General features: G+C 40.1%; 1 protein-coding gene across 8 annotated transcripts in view; it reads right to left on the bottom strand.

The window, feature by feature from the left end:
• The window catches only part of chd6 (chromodomain helicase DNA binding protein 6), a 109,637-nt gene extending 102,474 nt beyond the window's left edge, over positions 1 to 7,163 (bottom strand). For 3 of the 8 annotated variants that reach the window (XM_035778475.2, XM_035778481.2, XM_035778480.2), the window contains exons 1-2: positions 6,146 to 6,324; positions 5,037 to 5,086 (exon numbers count right to left, since the gene is read on the bottom strand). In XM_035778475.2, the coding sequence (XP_035634368.1) occupies positions 5,037 to 5,086; positions 6,146 to 6,215 (120 nt within the window). In that variant the 5' untranslated portion in view covers positions 6,216 to 6,324. Of the gene's footprint in view, positions 1 to 5,036; positions 5,087 to 6,145; positions 6,326 to 6,426; positions 6,534 to 6,892 lie in introns of those variants that run through there. The other 5 variants (XM_035778476.2, XM_035778479.2, XM_035778483.2 and 2 more) reach the window with 4 other exon arrangements.
• Positions 7,164 to 18,300: the final 11,137 nt, after the last annotated feature.

Raw genomic sequence — 18,300 nt, 5'->3', positions numbered from 1 at the left:
TCTGATCCATCTCTATGCAGATGACACCATTCTGTATACATCTGGCCCTTATTTGGACACTGTGTTAACAAACCTCTAAACGAGCTTCAAAGCCATTACAACACTCCTTCCGTGGACTCCAACTGCTCTTAAATGCTAGTATAACTAAATGCATGCTCTTCACCCACCCGCCCGACTTGCATCACTACTCGGACGGTTTTGACTTAGGTATTTGTAGTTGTTCACATATTCTAAGTGTCTGGTTAGACTGTAAACTCTCCTTCCAAACTCAAATTAAGCATCTCCAATCCAAAATTAAATGTAGAACTGGCTTCCTATTTCACAACAAACCTCCTTCACTCATACCCTCGTAAAACTGACCATCCTACCGATCCTTGACTTTGGCAATGTCATTTACAAAATAGCCTCCAACACTACTCAGCAAATTGGATGTAGTCTATCACAGTGCCATCCGTTTTGTCACTATAAAGCCCCATATACTACCCACCACTGCGACCTGTATGCTCTCATTGGCTGATACTCGCTACATATCCGTCGCCAAACCCACTGGCTCCAGGTCATCTATAAGTCTTTGCTAGGTAAAGCCCCGCCTTCTCTCAGCGCACTGGTAACCATAGCAACTCCTACCTGTAGCACACGCTCCAGCAGGTATATTTCACTGGTCATCCCCAAAGCCAACATCTCCTTTGGCCACCTTTCCTTCCAGTTCTCTGCTGCCAATGACTGGAACGAATTGCAAAAGTCACTGAAGCTGGAGTCTTATATCTCCCTCACTAACTATAAGCATCAGCTGCCAGAGCTGCTTATCGATCACTGCACCTGTACACAGCTCATCTGTAAATAGCCCACCCAACTACCTTATCCCCATATTGCTTTAGTTTTTTTGCACCCCGGTATCTCTACTTGCACATCATCTGCACATCTATCACTCCAGTGTTAATGCTAAATTGAAATTATTTCATCACTATGGCCTATTTTTTGCCTTACCTCCCTAATCTTAATACATTTGCATACACTGTATATTGTTTTTTCTATTGTGTTGTTGACTGTATGTTCGAATGTGTAACTGTTGTATTTGTTACACTGCTTTGCTTTATATTGGCCAGGTAGCAGTTGTAAATGAGAACCTGTTCTCAACTGGCCTACCTGGTTAAATAAAGGTGAAATAAATAAAAAGGTAAAATATGCGTAAGTGTAATGTACTTGAATTAATCCATGCCAGTGTGTTGTGTAATGTTGCCACTTATGAATTACAATTCTAAAAGCAAAATAGCGTAGATCCTGTTATCCTCATTGTGCAATAGTTATTCAGCTACTGAGGAAAATATCAGTTCAATATAAAAGTGCTCCTTTATTAAACCAATGTGTTTCGGCATTAAAGCATTCATCATGGTGCATGTGTACAGGCAGAACAGGCCAAGTGTATAGTTCCCATTCTAAATGGGCATCTGCCCATTTAGAATGGGCAGAGTCCAACAGGCCAAAACCAACCGACAGTGCTCCATGAAGAAGCAAGCCCATCTTTCAGCCTGATCTAGCGTCCCCCGTCCCTACTCATCACCATGGGCTACAGTAGATAAGTCCATACAAAGTGCAACATTTTCTGTCCGAGCCATAATCATGACTTCCATTCCCTGTTCTCGCTCTGTTTCCAGCTGAAAACCAAATTAAACATGAATTGAAAGGAATTTAACTAAATCGCCTAACTAACCATCTGGCATAGCAGGGGTGTGAAGAATGTCCTTGTCCTTCTAAGACATTCTTCTGAATGGGATATCTAGTCAAAGATAGAGTAAGAAGAGGGGCAGAAACTGCTTCTCCAATAGAAATCCCCGATCAAGCTTGTAGGCGATGTCATGGTGACTTTGGCTAGCTAACTTCATGGGTAGGAACACATCACCGGGTCTAACATTCGTCTTGTGCAGGCCATCAAATCAAAGGCACTCCTTCGATATATAGTTGTTTTTGACGAAAATGAAAACGTGTCAGTTCGTCACTTTCACAGAATTAGAGTAATAACATGTTCAACTACTTAAGACATTGGCTCGAATCTAGGATGTCCTTTTAGAAACTCTATGGTCAAGTCTTGAGACGAGTCTAGTCCATTGAGGTAGCATGATGGTGGACCAGACAAGCATGGACTTGTCAGAATCAGGTATGTGCCACTTCTGTCAACCTAACTAACATTTCCATTCTTGTTTCACTAAGTTTTCTATCCTAATTTCAGGAAACTAGGCGTATGCCGCGGGTCACTAAGTCACAGGAGAAAGAAACAAAGAACATTTGAACGTAAAATGTATTTATTTTCCTTCTGGAACATGTGAACTTTCATGTGCCTTAATTACAGACTTGTATGCCATCTGTAACTACGAATATATATTTTTTTAAATTACGAGCTTAGTTGGTTTAGCCACAGAATTGCAGAAACCTTTCCACTAGCCATGATTGGCTGAGATAATGAGTGGCCTGGACATGCCGAGAGATGAGTTTGGATTGGTGTGCCATATAGCACGCTTCTGTCTATTTGAGCTGGTCAGTATGTGTAGGTAATCCTGTCTAACGCAGCTTTTTTTTATTTTTAGAACTACATAAGTGTTGCTCTCCACTTTCTGGAGGACCGAGTTTTGAAATCAGTGGAATTTGAGTATGATAGCTAAGGAGAAAACACCTGTCTCCGGAATACATCTTCAAACTAAGGGCAACCATTGCAGTATTTCATTTTTGGATAAAAAACGTTCCCGTTTTAAACGGGATATTTTGTCACGACAAGATGCTTGACTATGCATATAATTGACAGCTTTGGATAGAAAACACTCTGACATTTCCAAAACTGCAAAGATATTGTCTGTGAGTGAAACCCAGATAAAAATCCAATCAGGAAGTGCCCCATATTTTGAAAGCGCTGCATGCCAATAACTCCTTATATGGCTGTGAATGGGCTACGAATGAGCTTACGTTTTCTACGTATTCCCCAAGGTGTCTACAGCATTGTGACGTCTTTTTACACATTTATGTTGAAGAATAGTCGTAAGGGACCACATTGAGCAAGTGGTCACATGATGGCTCCCGCAGAAAATCTTGCGTAAAGTACAGAAGTAGCCATTATTCCAATCGCTTCTAATGAGAAACAGTCTAGTTTGAGAAACAGATGCCTCACAAGTCCTCAACTGGCAGCTTCATTAAATAGTACCCGCAAAACACCGGTCTCAATGTCAATAGTGAAGAGGTCGACTCCGGGAATGCTTTTCTTCAGGTAGAGTTCCTTTGTCCAGTGTCTGTGTTCTTTTGCCCCTCTTAATCTTTTACTGTTATTGGGCAATCTGAGATATGTTTTTTTCTTTGCAACTCTGCCTTGAAGGCCACACTTTAGAGGTTGTGAATGATGCTGAATGGGTGTAGACAAAGAATAGCTCTCCAGTAGGTACTAAAACATTCAAAGACCATTTTCTCAAAAATGAAGTTACAAGTTCATCAACTTTCAAAGCAGAATTACTTTCCCATTATTCCTCAAATGCAGTGTATGATATACCATTTTGTAGCTCTGTGTCTCTGCTTTTATCCAATGTAAAAAAACACCACTTCATTTTGCTACATAAGACCGAATCAAGGCGGTCGGTCACATATAATAATCCTGGAGTTACAGTAACTGGATGTGAGATTTATGAATAAAATGCAAGAGGCATTGCATTGTTGTGTAATGTTGTCAGTTACTCATTTTAATTCAATAAGCGAAATTGTTAAGGTTTGGCCACTTTCATATTTATCTCATTGTCCAATATTTATTCAGCCACTGAGGTAAATTCATGATTTTGGTTAATATTATTTTGAAGAAACAACTCTGTAAATAAGCAGTATCATGGGAATTCCAGCAGCCACTAACCCATCTCAACTTGTTGGTGTGATCATCTGCTCAGGATAAAAAATTGCGGGCATGCCAATGGCACGGTCTCCGACCAAACATTTGAGGCCCTACTCTTGGCCGCAGAGACAACATTATGATGTTTTAAATCTACTTTCCTGCTATTCTACACATTTTTCTATGGGGCAAAGAGAAAGATGTACAGTTTAAAAGCTAATTTCCTACAATTGTGCACATTTTGCCATGGCTTATGCAGTGTTCTTATGCTAAGTCACTCAAACATTATAACAAAATCAATGGGCCATGACATGACACTTTTGGAATGTTAGATTCTCCAGGACTGTCTAGTTTTTAATTTGGTGGTTGTTAGTTCTCAAAGATAAATATAGCACTGCAATATCTAGATCTGGTTTTAGTTGTTTAAGTTTACATTGAAAATATGTTTTGTCATTCTGAAATAAAAAATATATATATATTCTTGGGTGGCGGCAACAATTTAAATTGTTTAAACGATTTACATGAACAAAAAGGGGAAACACTGCATTGATTCTGTTGAAGAATGGAGGGACTTGGAGCTGTCATAGTCAGATAACACACTTGATTAAAGGCTGATCCTTCACCTTGTTTGGTAAGGAATGGGACTATCGTTCAAGGAACAATCTGTATATCATCTACGAAATGACCATTGAACTGTAGGACATATTGCAAACTGTGGCTTTAAAACAAATAGCATCTATCATTACAGAATGAGTCTTCAAATAGGCCTATCGCCATGGTTAAGAATGAAATCCTGCCATTAACAAGGCCCTCACGAACCAGCACCTCAGGCCCTGAGGACCCTAGGGCTAATGAACAGAGTTCTGTGTGTGGCCTGGGTTCAACATCGAACATGGACAACTCAGTGAGAAATGAGCAGAGACCAAGAGACTATACCCATTGTATGGTAACGCGTGTGATGCGTCAGACATATAGGTCTGACTCATCCTTCAATTCCATCTGTGAAGGAACTTAGGATCATAAATATCGACCCACACACTATGGCAACTCAAGGCAGAATTGAGCTGAGTGGCAGTGCTATTCCTGATTTTTATATTTCAAGGTTGCTGAAGACATTTGTTTACAACTTAATATGCGTGTAAAGACACAAGACAACAATGCAGGTCAAAAAGATACAAACCTGTTTGTCCTTATTTTGTATCTTCATGTTTCTCTTCACCTTCGCTGCATCTATGACAGAGAAATATATTTCTTTATTAAAGTGAAAAACAAAACACACTAACCTTAATAGGACCTGGTCAAATTATTTGCAAAGGGGGGGGGGGGTATTTCTAGTTGACTTGTCCTGTAGAAAGTTATTCTGCATAAAATATCATTGATATTAGTAATCTTAAAATGTAAATGAAACACAGCTGAAAGTAAAATACAATAAACAGGGGATCATTGGTGTGTCACATTTCTCCATCGATAGATTTGTGTTACACTACACCAGGCCTTTTTTTGTGAGACATTAAATCTAGGCCTCCATGATTGGGCACCATGAATAATTACAATGTAATTACTGCAAGTCTGACTCATGTGTCAACTAGTCTAGGCTATATGTGAAATAAAATGTGCAACTGAAGTTAGACACTTGTAAATTACAGCACAACACTTTGAAAGTAGTGAGCCAAACTAGGAAACAAACTACCGGATTAAAATATCCACCAAATGCATTATTGCTTTCTAAATTAAGTTTGCCCTAAACTAAAATCAGACAAAAACGTATTCGCTCATAGCGAGCTCTTATTTGGGGATAGCTTTTTTGTTTATAAGTTTATAAAAGGAACCTTAAGTAGTGCAGGGGGCTATTTTACCTGTGCAACCAGGGTCTTTGTTTTCTGTTGCACAGAGGCGCACCTGGTGTAGATCGCCTACAAAAAATTCCATAGGAATAATTTACCTACCGTTGGGAACGTGCCTTTAATGGTAAGGACTTGTGCTGGCTATCATTAAGTAGTAGCCTATAGAACAGAATTGCTACAAGTTGGCTGGCAAATTGATCGTTCTTATATGATTAAGACCGCGTTAATCATCAAAACATCTCCGCAAAAAAAAAACACTACATCGGCGGGAACCGTGTCCTATTTATATTAGCAATCTATCGAGCTAGCCAGTCTGCTAACTCTAATGTCACTGCAATGATGTTATATATTCCAGTCCTTACACGTGTTAACACCCCCTTAAACTCCTCGCAGGGACACCGCCGCTACCCCTCAATAAGACCTCACCTACCCGGGCAACACTCACCAGTCAGGCCATCAGCTGCCGAACACTGGGTTTTACCCCCGCATTTATTTCCAAGGACACAAAACGCCATGACAGTTTAGAAAAATGCATACAAAATTTGAGGGGGGGTGGGAGACGGCGGAAAAAAAACTCCGTACAATTTTTTAATCCTCTTAAAGCACAAGAGCAGAGGAGTTCATTCATGAGGGATGCACGAGTTCGAGACTCCCCAACCATACCACAACACAAGACCCAGCAATACAACACAGAGTAAAAAAAAAAAAGTTAAAAAACCTACTTACCTAAAATGGCTACTGCTGCAGCCAAAATACAAACAGCTATTATTTGGTGAAGTTTAGCACTGGCCGCCTGCTACAACAGCCTAACCTTAATTGGACCCGTAACATTCTATTTTTCATTGGCTGCACCATAGCGCAGCTGGGTCGATGGATATTTCCATTGGTTCTCCAGCTGTCAAACAAGGAGTGCCGTTCTACGTTTGTCTGAGAGCTACATATTGCATATCTTTGCTATTTGGGATCACTGGGACGTCCATACCACCATATAAATTGAAATTGTAAATGTTTAGGCTTATGGCTAGGTTATGTTTAAGGTAAGGGTAGGGGGTGATGTTAGGATTTAGGATATGGACGTCCCAATGATCTAATATAGCACTAACCCATATTGCAAGCACCATTGTGCACTTTTAGTTATTTGCGTTGATGTGCACCCTTTATGTGATTGGTTGTATAGTAGTAATTCGCTTACCATAAACCCGCACGAAAACCTCCTTTTTCGGCCATGAAAGTCACTCGGTTTTCGGTCCTTCGTTTAACACGTTTTTTTTTCGTGGTCTCAATCTAATGGTTTCATTGCTGTACTGCTCTCCGGTGGTTTTATATTTCTTCTTCCTTGCATTCACCAATCATGGTGCTTTCGTTGAAGGAAAAAAAATGTAACATTCCACGTCTTTGCTCATGTTTAATTTCCCGGATGTGATATTTCCTGGATTATAACGCGTTGGCATTCTTCAGTATTTAATCAGCAAAATGTATTTTGTCCGTCAACTGCTGTGACGTCTTCAGAGTTAGTGACACATTTTGTGATTCCCCATATGGAGTGGTTGTAGATTGCTGTGAGTTAAACCTACAAGTATCATTCAGTCATAACACTTTGTTTTGAAACATGTTTGTATAGGGACATATGTATGGTGAGGTGTCCTGGTTTACCTGGCTAATGCTCAGGTAGGTCACTGTCTAGTTTCTTAGCCTCCCCTTGCTGTAGGCTAGGGTTTACTGTACAAGGGAGATATTCAGTGGCTTGGACAGTTCACCTCGATTATTGTCTGTCACTTTCTCTTGGCTATGCTATAGAGTCAGGTGAATAAACCAGTTGAATACAATGAATAAACCAGGTGAGTCGGGTGAGGTAAAATTATTTATTGCCTATGCCCCTCTCGACTGCAGGTAGATAGTCAATTTAAGTCTGTAGTCATATTCCAGCTTCATTCTCCATTCTACTGGTATTCAGTAGCAAGCCCCCCCCAAATACATATTACAACCTACATGTTGTGATAATAGCATTGTATGCGCTATAACCTGTTAATTCATATGCCTTGCGACCGTGATATATAGGCTTACAGGTCAAGACAATAAGAAGACACAGTGACAGGATCAATTCAACCACACCTTTGTTTAGTCACAAAACTGGATAGTAACCACTTTCCAGTGATATCTACAAAGGACATTGCATGTACAGTAACAGACATCAAGCAAGTTAATGTTTCTGACATCTTCAGACCACTAAAGAACTTTTGATTTAGAAACACACAGAGTTACCACAAGTCGCAAAGAAAACAGGAGCTGCCTCCACTATTCCAGCATAATTTTAATTTCAACATTTCAATATAGTCCAATCAACGTAAGCTAAATATGATGTGGCTGCCCATGGTTCCTATATCTGTGTGGGCGCGTTCGTGCAAGTAGAAAAACGTGTTGACTCACCCTACTTGTAGAGAAAAGCCAATGCCATCCTCCTCTCTTTCATGTTGACGAAACGGTCTATCACTCTGTCATACAGTACACTCTTTTATTTGTTGTTGTCCTAAGCTAGCTGGCTAAAATGCTTGCTCGTTAGCCTAACTTCCATTCATGGGCAACTTTAGCTAGTTAACATTAGCCTTCTACATCTAGCTACATATTGAATTTCCATCCTCTCAGGCCAGGGGCACAACAATGTATTAATTATCGGTTGGATCTGAACCACATGTCCAAATCTCTATCTCCATCCATGGATAATTTAGGAAAGGGACAATTTTAGCTAGCTGCCTAGCTAGCCACTGGAGGACAACAGCACAATGAGATGCAACAATTCAAGTTTTTCTGTCAATGACGTGTGCTCTCAATGGGATTTGATAGGAGTGATGTCAAAGCCAAGCTGGCTTCCCTTGACACTTTTTTTTGATGCACCAGGACCATTCACAGTTGAGGTCGCTAAGTTTAGCTCAATGCTGATTGGCACATTTTTGATACTTTTTTTGGTCAAGGAAGGCCAGATGCTCGCTGACTTCCCTTGGAAAATTATGAAATAGAGAGACTAAAGATACATTATTTTTGTTTTGTTCTGGGGGGTTGTTCCCCTTGGCATCCATGATCCAGCCACTGCTGATATCCCAAATCCTGGTACTGTAGCACATGACTAACTTCGTCTGGGATTCAATCAATCAAGCACCACATGCATCTTTGGTACCAGGTTAACAATTGTGCTGAATTCTAGGCCTATATGAAAGTATCCATTGTTAATGCATAATCACCTACTAACTAGATAAACTAAGTGGAAACAGAAGGCCTGTAAAATGAAGCGCTACCAACCTCCCCACACAGAAGCCCTTTCCCTAATGAGTTGTCTCTTCTGAAAATAAATGACTTAATTTCCATCAAAGGATGCCGGAGTTATATAAAATTGCTTAATACAATCTTAAATATTGGGTAGCTGTTACAGAATGTCACTATAAGCATTGTTATTGTAACATTGTTACCACTTTTCATTATGCCACAATAAGCTTTGGTATTGTAACTTTGCTATAACTTTTTATAATGTAACAATAACAGTTATTTTAACATCTCTACCACTTTTCATGATGTCACAATAACAGTGCTTCTTGGTCAGGTTTTCTTATAAAATATAATGTGTTCTCGATGACTTACCTGGTTAGTTAAGGCAAAAACAAGCTTGATAGCTAGGGCATTCATAAAGTATTCATAAGCACTACATAAATACTTCACAAATAATGTTGCCACCATTTATATACATGTTTGGGGAGTATCGAATTACATGTAATCCGTTGCATTACAAAAAAAACAGTAACTAATCTGTTACACTACCAGCAAAAATATTGTAATAAGATTACAGATACTTTTGAAAAACTAGATAATTGCTTCAGGATTACTTTTAAATTCATAAAGGATGTTTGCGAAGAAAACATATTTGACACTTCTCTGTTTTCTCAATGACAATCAAATCAGCATTGAAAAAAGGCGCAAATGTAAAAGAAATTCACCTGAGCTAGTCTGACCACAAGTCAGAGACCACTATGATGACACACCAAATGTGTTTGGTGGATTGCTGGAAAAGAGCAAGAATATGTTTTTGTAGGCTACAGTCCAAGCTATGTCTTCAAATGGTGTGACTGCTGTCGGCATCCAAAAATTATCCAACTTGAATAAACGCTTGGAGACAGCAGTGGTATATTCTACGGCGATACGGATATCACTTATTATTGATATCTATTTACCGCATTGACGTGACTCACACTGCTGCGCTCTCATTTAGCTATTTGGGCCTTACGGATTGTGGTTGTTTTGGATGGCTGTTCACACATCTAAATGTGTATTTGAACCCAATAATGTTTGAATTCAATAAATTTAAATTGCCTATCAATCAATGTTTTTTAAACCAATGGACAGCCATGCAACAGCTGCATAGTGCGGATCCCAGCCTATGGAATAAAAGTGGGGCTTTTATTGCTCAATCCAATTCATGCTGATAAAAAAATCCATAGACCTGATGGACACATGCTCAAACCCATACCGTTTTGATAGACTTAAAGAGGCAATCTGTAGTTGCTCCATCCATTTTTGGATTCATAAATTATATATATATATACAGTTGAAGTAAGACGTTTTACATACACCTCAGCAAAAAACATTTAGACTCAGTTTTTAACAATTCCTGACATTTAATCCTAGTAAAAATTCCCTGTCGTAAAATCAGTTAGGATCACCACTTTATTTGAAGAATGTGAAATGTCAGAATAATAGTTAGAGAGAATGATTTATTTCAGCTTTTATTTCTTTCATCACATTCCCAGTGGGTCAGAAGTTTACATACACTTAATTAGTATTTGGTAGCATTGCCTTTAAATGGTTTAACTTGGGTCAAATGTTTCAGGAAGCCTTCCACAAGCTTCCCACAATAAATTGGGTGAATTTTGGCCCATTCCTCCTGACAGAGCTGGTGTAACTGTATAGGTTTGTAGGCCTCCTTGCTCACACACGCTTTTTCAGTTCTACTCACAAATTTTCTGTAGGATTGAGGTCAGGGCTTTGTGATGGCCACTCCAATACCTTGACTTTGTTGTCCTTAAGCCATTTTGCCACAACTTTGGAAGTATGCTTGGGATCATTGTCAATTTGGAAGGCCCATTTGCGACCAAGTTGTAACTTCCTGTAAGGTGCTGGGTGTCGTGAAGGTGAAGTGAGGTGCAGGAAAAGCAGAGAGTTCAATATAGTGCTCCTTTAATGCACACATGGTGAACCACGGCCACCCCACTTATGGGTGCTCAAACAAAATGTCCCAGACACAGGGAACGAAAACAGTCCAGCACTAAATACACGAACACATTCGTCTGTAGCAAACACCAGGGTTACAATGATCAAAGAAACGGGCGGGCCGGCTGACTAATAAAGCCTAACTAATACAACCAACTCAAAACAGGTGTAATCAATAAACACATAAGGAGGGGAGAAAATAATCAGTGGCAGATAGTAGGCCGGTGACGACGACCGCCGAGCGCCACCCGAACGGGAAGAGGAGCCACCTTCGGTTGGAGTCGTGACACTGATGTCTTGAGATGTTGCTTCAATATATCCAAATAATTTTCCACCCTCAATGATGCCATCTATTTTGTGAAGAGCACCAGTCCCTCCTGCATCAAAGCGCACCCACAACATGATGCTGCCACCTCCGTGCTTCACGGTTGGGATGGTGTTCTTCGGCTTACAAGCCTCCCCTTTTTCCTCCAATCATAACGATGGTCATTATGGCCAAACAGTTCTATTTTTGTTTCATCAGACCAACCGACAAGTCTCCAAAAAGTATGATCTTTGTCCCCATGTGCAGTTGCAAACCGTAGTCTGGCTTTTTTATGGCGGTTATTGAGCAGTGGCTTCTTCCTTGCTGAGCAGCCTTTCAGGCTATGTCAATATAGGACTCGTTTTTACTGTGGATATAGATACTTTTGTACCTGTTCCCTCCAGCATTTTCACAAGGTCCTTTACTGTTGTTCTAGGATTGATTTGCACTTTGGCACCAATGTACGTTCATCTCTAGGAGACAGAACGCGTCTCCTTCCTGAGCGGTATGACGGCTGTGTGGTCCCATGGTGTTTATATTTGCATACTATTGTTTGTACAGATGAACGTGGTACCTTCAGACATTGGGAAACTGCTCCCAAGGATGAACCAGACTTGTGGTCTACAATTTTTTTTCTGAGATCTTGGCTTGGATTTAATTTTATTTTCCCATGATATCAAGCAAAGAGGCACTGAGTTTGAAGGTAGGCCTTGAAATACATTCACAGGTACACCTCTAATTGACTCTAACGATGTCAATTAGCCTATCAGAAGATTCTAAAGCAATGACATAATTTTCTGGAATTTTCCAAGCGGTTTAAAGGCACAGTCAATTTAGCGTATGTAAACTTCTGACCCACTGGAATTGTGATACAGTGTATTATAAGAGAAATAATCTGTCTGTAAACAATTATTGTGTCATGCACAAAGTAGATGTCCTAACCGACTTGCCAAAACTATAGTTTGTGAGCAAGAAATTTGTGGAATGGTTGAAAAACAAGTTTTAAATACTCCAACCTAAGATTATGTAAACTTCCGACTTCAACTGTATGTATATATGTATATATACACACACAGTGCCTTCGGGAAGTATTCAGACCCCTTGACCTCAGTGCCTTCGGAAAGTATTCAGACCCCTTGACCTTTTCCACATTTTGTTACCTTGCAGGCTTACTCTAAAATTGATTAAATAAAAATAATCCATCAGCAATCTTCACACGATACACCATAATGACAAAGCGAAAGCAGCTTTTTTGAACTTTTTGCAAATTTATTAACAATTAAAAATGAAATGTACATAAGTATTCAGACCCTTTGCTATGAGACACAAAATTGAGGTCAGGTGCACCCTGTTTCCATTGATCAACTTGATTGGAGTCCATCTGTGGTAAATTCAATTGATTGGACATGATTATGAAAGGCACATACCTGTCTATATAAGGTCCCACAGTTGACAGTGCTTGTCAGAGCACAAATCAAGCCATGAGGTCGAAAGAATTGTCCATAAAACCGAGACAGGATTGTTTCAGGGCACAGATCTGGGGAAGTGTACCAAACATTTCTGCAGCATTGAAGGTCCCCAAGAATACAGTGACCTCCATCATTATTAAAAAGAAGAAGTTTGGAACCACCAAGACTCTTCCTAGAGCTGGCCACCCGGCCAAACTGAACAATCGGGTGAGAAGGTCCTTGGTCAGGGAGGTGACCAAGAACCCGACGGTCACTCTGACAGAGCTCTAGAGTTCCTCTGTGGTGATGTGAGAACCTTCCAGAAGGACAACCATCTCTGCAGCATTCCACCAATCAGGCCTTTATGGTAGAGTGGCCAGACGGAAGCCACTCCTCAGTAAAGGCACATGACATCCTGCTTACAGTTTTCCAAAAGGCATCTAAAGACTCTCAGACCACAAGGTTCTCTGGTCTGATGAAACCAAGATTGAACTCTTTGGCCTGAATGCCAAGCGTCACATCTGGAGGAAACCTGGCACCATCCCTACGGTGAAGCATGGTGGTGGCAGCAGGATGCTGTTGGGATGTTTTTCAGTGGCAGTGACTGGGAGACTAGTTAGGATCGAGGCAAAGATGAACAGAGCAAAGTACAGAGAGATTCTTGATGAAAACCTGCTCCACTCAGGACCTCAGACTGGGGGTGAAGGTTCACCTTCCAACAGGACGACGCCCCTAAGCACACAGCCAGGACAATGCAGGAGTGGCTTCAGGACAAGTCTCTGAATGTCTTTAAGTGGCCCAGCCAGAGCCTGGACTTGAACCCGATCGAACATCTCTGGAGAGACCCGAAAATAGCTGTGTCACGACGCTCCCCATCCAACATGACAGAGCTTGAGAGGAACTACAGAGAAGAATGGGATAAACTCCCCAATACAGGTGTGCCAAGATTGTAGTGTCATACCCAAGGAGACTCGAGGCTGTCATCGCTGCCAAAGGGGCTTCAACAAAGTACTGAGTAAAGGGTCTGGATACTTGTGTAAATGTGATATTTCCGGTTTCTAAAAACATAAATATGGGGTGGCAGGTAGCCTAGTGGTTAGATTGTTGGACTTTTAACCAAAAGGTTGCAAGATCGAATCCCCGAGCTGACAAGGTAAAAATCTGTCATTCTGCCCCTGAACAAGGCTGTTAACCCACTGTTCCTAGGCCGTCATTGAAAATAAGAATTTGTTCTTAACTGACTTGCCTAGTTAAATAAAGGTAAAATAAAAAATAAATATAGTGGAGAAAAACCAATTGAATCAATTTTAGAATAAAGCTGTAACGTAACAAAATGTGGAAAAAGTCAAGGTGTCTGAATAATTTCTGAAAGCACTGTGTATATCAATTGAATCTTGAAGATTATAAAATGGGTGGTTCAAGCCCTGAATGCTGATTGGCTGACAGCCATGCTATATCAGACTCTAAACCACGGGTATGAAAAAACATTTATTTCTGCTGCTCTAATTACGTTGGTAACCAGTTTATAATCGCAATAAGGCATATACCACAACTCCTCTGGCCTTATTGCTTAATTATAACTTATAAATGTCTCATGAACTTAGTTCAACTGTTCACACTCCATGTGAACCCAAAATATAAGCTGTTTTTTCTCCATACATTGTAAACATTGCAAATGTAAGCAAACACTGTATAGCCTTACACCATGGTTTAAACAATACTTTGTATATCATGGATGGTCAGTCCTTGCATCCATAGCTCTGTCTATTAATCTGAGAGTGGTTACATTTCTCCAGGCCCATCCCTCAGCTTTTTACCAAAACAGAGGCCGGGCGACCGTTTTGTAATTGTTTCATCTGTGGATTTACCCTTTAAACAGCTGCATAATTTCAAGATATCAAAGTGTCACCAACAGAAAGGTAACAATAGCCTATAGCAAATGCAGCATATGGCACTCATTTTTGACAGGTAGTCATGTAAAACTCATTTTTTCAACCACTCCACAAATCTCTTGTTAACAAACTATAGTTTTGGCAAGTCTGTTAGGACATCTACTTTGTGCATGACACAAGTAATTTTTCAAACATTTGTTTACAGACAGATTATTTCACTTATAATTCACTGTATCACAATTCCAGTGGGTCAGAAGTTTACATACACTAAGTCGACTGTGCCTTTAAACAGCTTGGAAAATTCCAGAAAATTATGTCATCGCTTTAGAAGCTTCTGATAGGCTAATTGACATCATTTGAGTCAATTAGAGGTGTACCTGTGGATGTATTTCAAGGCCTACCTTCAAACTCAGTGCCTTTTTTGCTTGACATCATGGGAAAATCAAAAGAAATCAGCTAAGACCTCAGAAAAATAATTGTCGACCTCCACAAGTCTGGCTCATTCTTGGGAGCAATTTCCAAACACCTGAAGGTACCACATTCATCTGTACAAACAATAGTACGCAAGTATAAACACCATGGGAGCATGCAGCTGTGATACCGCTCAGGAAGGAGACAGCTTCTGTCTCCTGGAGATGAACGTACTTTGGTGCGAAAAGTGCAAATCAATCCCAGAACAACAGCAAAGGACCTTATGAAGATGCTGGAGGAAACAGGTACAAAAGTACCGCGCTGCGCTTTGGTCCTCACCTTCTTCCCACGACAGCCATTACAATCTATATCCACAGTAAAACGAGTCCTATATCTACATAACCTGAAAGGCTGCTCAGCAAGGAATAAACCGCTGCTCCAAAACTGCCAAAAACAAGCCAGACTACGTTTTGCAACTGCACATGGGGACAAAGATCATACTTTTTGGAGAAATGTCCTCTGGTCTGATGAAACAAAAATAGAATTGTTTGGCCATAATGACCACCGTTATGATTGGAGGAAAAAGGGGAGGCTTGCAAGCTGAAGAACACCATCCCAACCGTGAAGCACGGAGGTGGCAGCATCATGTTGTGGGTGCGCTTTGATGCAGGAGGGACTGGTGCACTTCACATAATAGATGGCATTATGAGGGAGGGAAATTATGTGGATATATTGAAGCAACATCTCAAGACATCAGTCAGGAAGTTAAAGTTTGGTTGCAAATGGGTCTTCCAAATGGACAATGACCCCAAACATACTTCCAAAGCTGTGGCAAAGTGGCTTAAGGACAACAAAGTCGAGGTATTGGAGTGGCCATCACAAAGCCCTGACCTCAATCCTACAGAACATTTGTGGGCAGAACTGAGAAAGCATGTGTGAGCATGGAGGCCTACAAACCTGACTCAGTTACACCAGCTCTGTCAGGAGGAATGGGCCAAAATTCACCCAATTTATTGTGGGAAGCTTGTGGAAGGCTACCCAAAACGTTTGACCCAAGTTAAACAATTTAAAGGCAATGCTACCAAATACAAATTGAGTGTATGTAAACTTCTGACATTTCACATTCTTAAAATAAAGAGGTGATCCTAACTGATCCAAAACAGGGAAATTTTAAATGTTAGGAATTGCAAAAAACTGAGTTTAAATGTATTTGGCTAAGGTGCATGTAAACTTCCGACTTCAACTGTAAATAGCCATTTTCAGTAGTGCTCAAAGCATGCCATTCCATGAGCGCAGCATTTTTTTTCCAACTCAAACCAATTAGCCCAATCAGTACTTCGTGACAACAAAATCATAAACAACAGAGTAGGGCTGGCTAATAAATCCTTAGTTTAGGGTTTATGCTCAGGTAAAACAAGTTGGCTAATCTATGCTTCTGTATTTCCAAGTCCTTTTCTTGAAGATCAAGGGGTATAACATTTATTGGAATGACTGGACATCTGATAGGCTTTGTTTTTTAATGTAAAGATATCATTTAATCATATTATTATATGTAGTAGAAAGCGACAGGTTAGAAGAAGCCTACATAAACCAACCCATAAACTAAAATTGAACATCCATATATTCCCAGCAATGTAAATTTAACATGGATTAATCTTGCAATAGATGTCGTTCAATTGGTAGCATACATTTTTCCAATGCCTCTTAAGGGGAAAGTAATCTATCTAGTTTTGAAAAGACTCCATAAAGTGCGTAGTTCGTTCAAAGTGGGACTAAAACTTTTAATGCAAGTCGGTACACGGCGGCCAAATGCCAATGACATGGTTCAAAGTAGAGGAGAGATTGACTGCATCACTATTGGTCTTTGAGCGAGGTGTTGATGTGTTGATGAAAGTACCTACCTGTCTGTTCAACAGTTGGCACGGAGTTCAGACACTCATCAGTATCACACAAGACATGCAACCAGAGGTCTCTTCACAGTCCCCAGGTCCAGAACAGAAGCTGTGAAACACAGTATTAAATAGAGCCATGCCTAAATGGAACTATCTGCCACCCCAGGTAACCTAACATAGCAATAAACCCAGATTTTAAAAAACGGTTAAAAGAACACCTTACGGCACAACGGGGACTGTGAAGAGACACACAGACATTTTTATGCATTTTCTATTGTATTATGCATTGTATTATGTACAGTATGTGATACATGGTTGGGATACGACTGTGATTTGTACTTGTCTCACCTGGCAGTCTTAAAATGATGCTCTTGCTGTGGGTTGCTCTGGATGGGAGTGTCTGTTAAATGACTCAATTGTAATGTAAATGTAGTGCTATGTATATTTATGTGTATTATATATTTAATTTTTTGTGTTGTTTCCTGTTGTTGTGTTGTTTGCTGTTTGCTGTGTTGTTTTCCAGGAAGTGTAGTCCCTGCCTTGGCAGCAACTAATTGGGGATCCTAATAAATATTAAAAATACAATGTAGAAACTGTTTTCCTACATTGGAACAACCTGCAGATGTCTTCTTTGTTTTTTAAATGTTTAAATTTGACTTCTTTCTGTTTAAAAAAAAAAAGTACTTATTCTCTCTTGATGACAACACATTGCTGTTGAATTTGTAAAATAACAGTTCAGTATGTATTTACTCATATTCGATATTCTGAAGTAAAAACTGACCCTGCCCAATGTCTGTACAGGAGGCTACACCTGCAATTCTGCTTATCTTGCCAATGCTTTGATTGAGTCTCAAGAGCTTAGCTGATTCTCCACCCATCTGCTCTACCAGTTACTGCAGTAAACAAAGCACTGGGTCATGTTCTTTATGCACCAAACAGAGGAAAACAGACTAAAACCAGGAGGAACTGCCTGGGCTTCTCCGTTTCAAAAAGTTTCAAATTCAAGCTTTATTGTAGTTCAGTAATACTGGTTAATAAACGATCATTGGGAGTTATTGTGTAAAAATCACAATTAGAGCTCCACGCTTAGAAATCCCCAATCCATATGCGACTTGAGCATTTTATGAGAAACATATTTTGTTCTGTAAGGGTTAAAGAAGTTAAGCATCTGTTCCGTGCTCCCCTGCAATCCCCGACATTTGCCTTGTTTCCCTGCGCTCCCCCTTCTCACTCCTCTCCTAATTCGCTTGGAACTCAGCCCAGAGAAAGCTAGAAAGTCCAATCTTTTTTTTAATGATTTCGACCTTACACTTCTCTGCTTTTCTCAGTGAAGTTGTTTCTATCTTCTCGTCATTGTTTCAAGCAAGTTGGGATAGCTGGTACTCACTGTCTGGCTCCGT

Source organism: Oncorhynchus keta, chromosome 10 (assembly GCF_023373465.1).
Source record: "Oncorhynchus keta strain PuntledgeMale-10-30-2019 chromosome 10, Oket_V2, whole genome shotgun sequence".
NCBI classification, from domain to species: Eukaryota; Metazoa; Chordata; class Actinopteri; order Salmoniformes; family Salmonidae; genus Oncorhynchus; species Oncorhynchus keta.
Note: the sequence above shows the minus strand (reverse complement) of the source record. Positions and strands in the feature narration are given on the sequence as shown.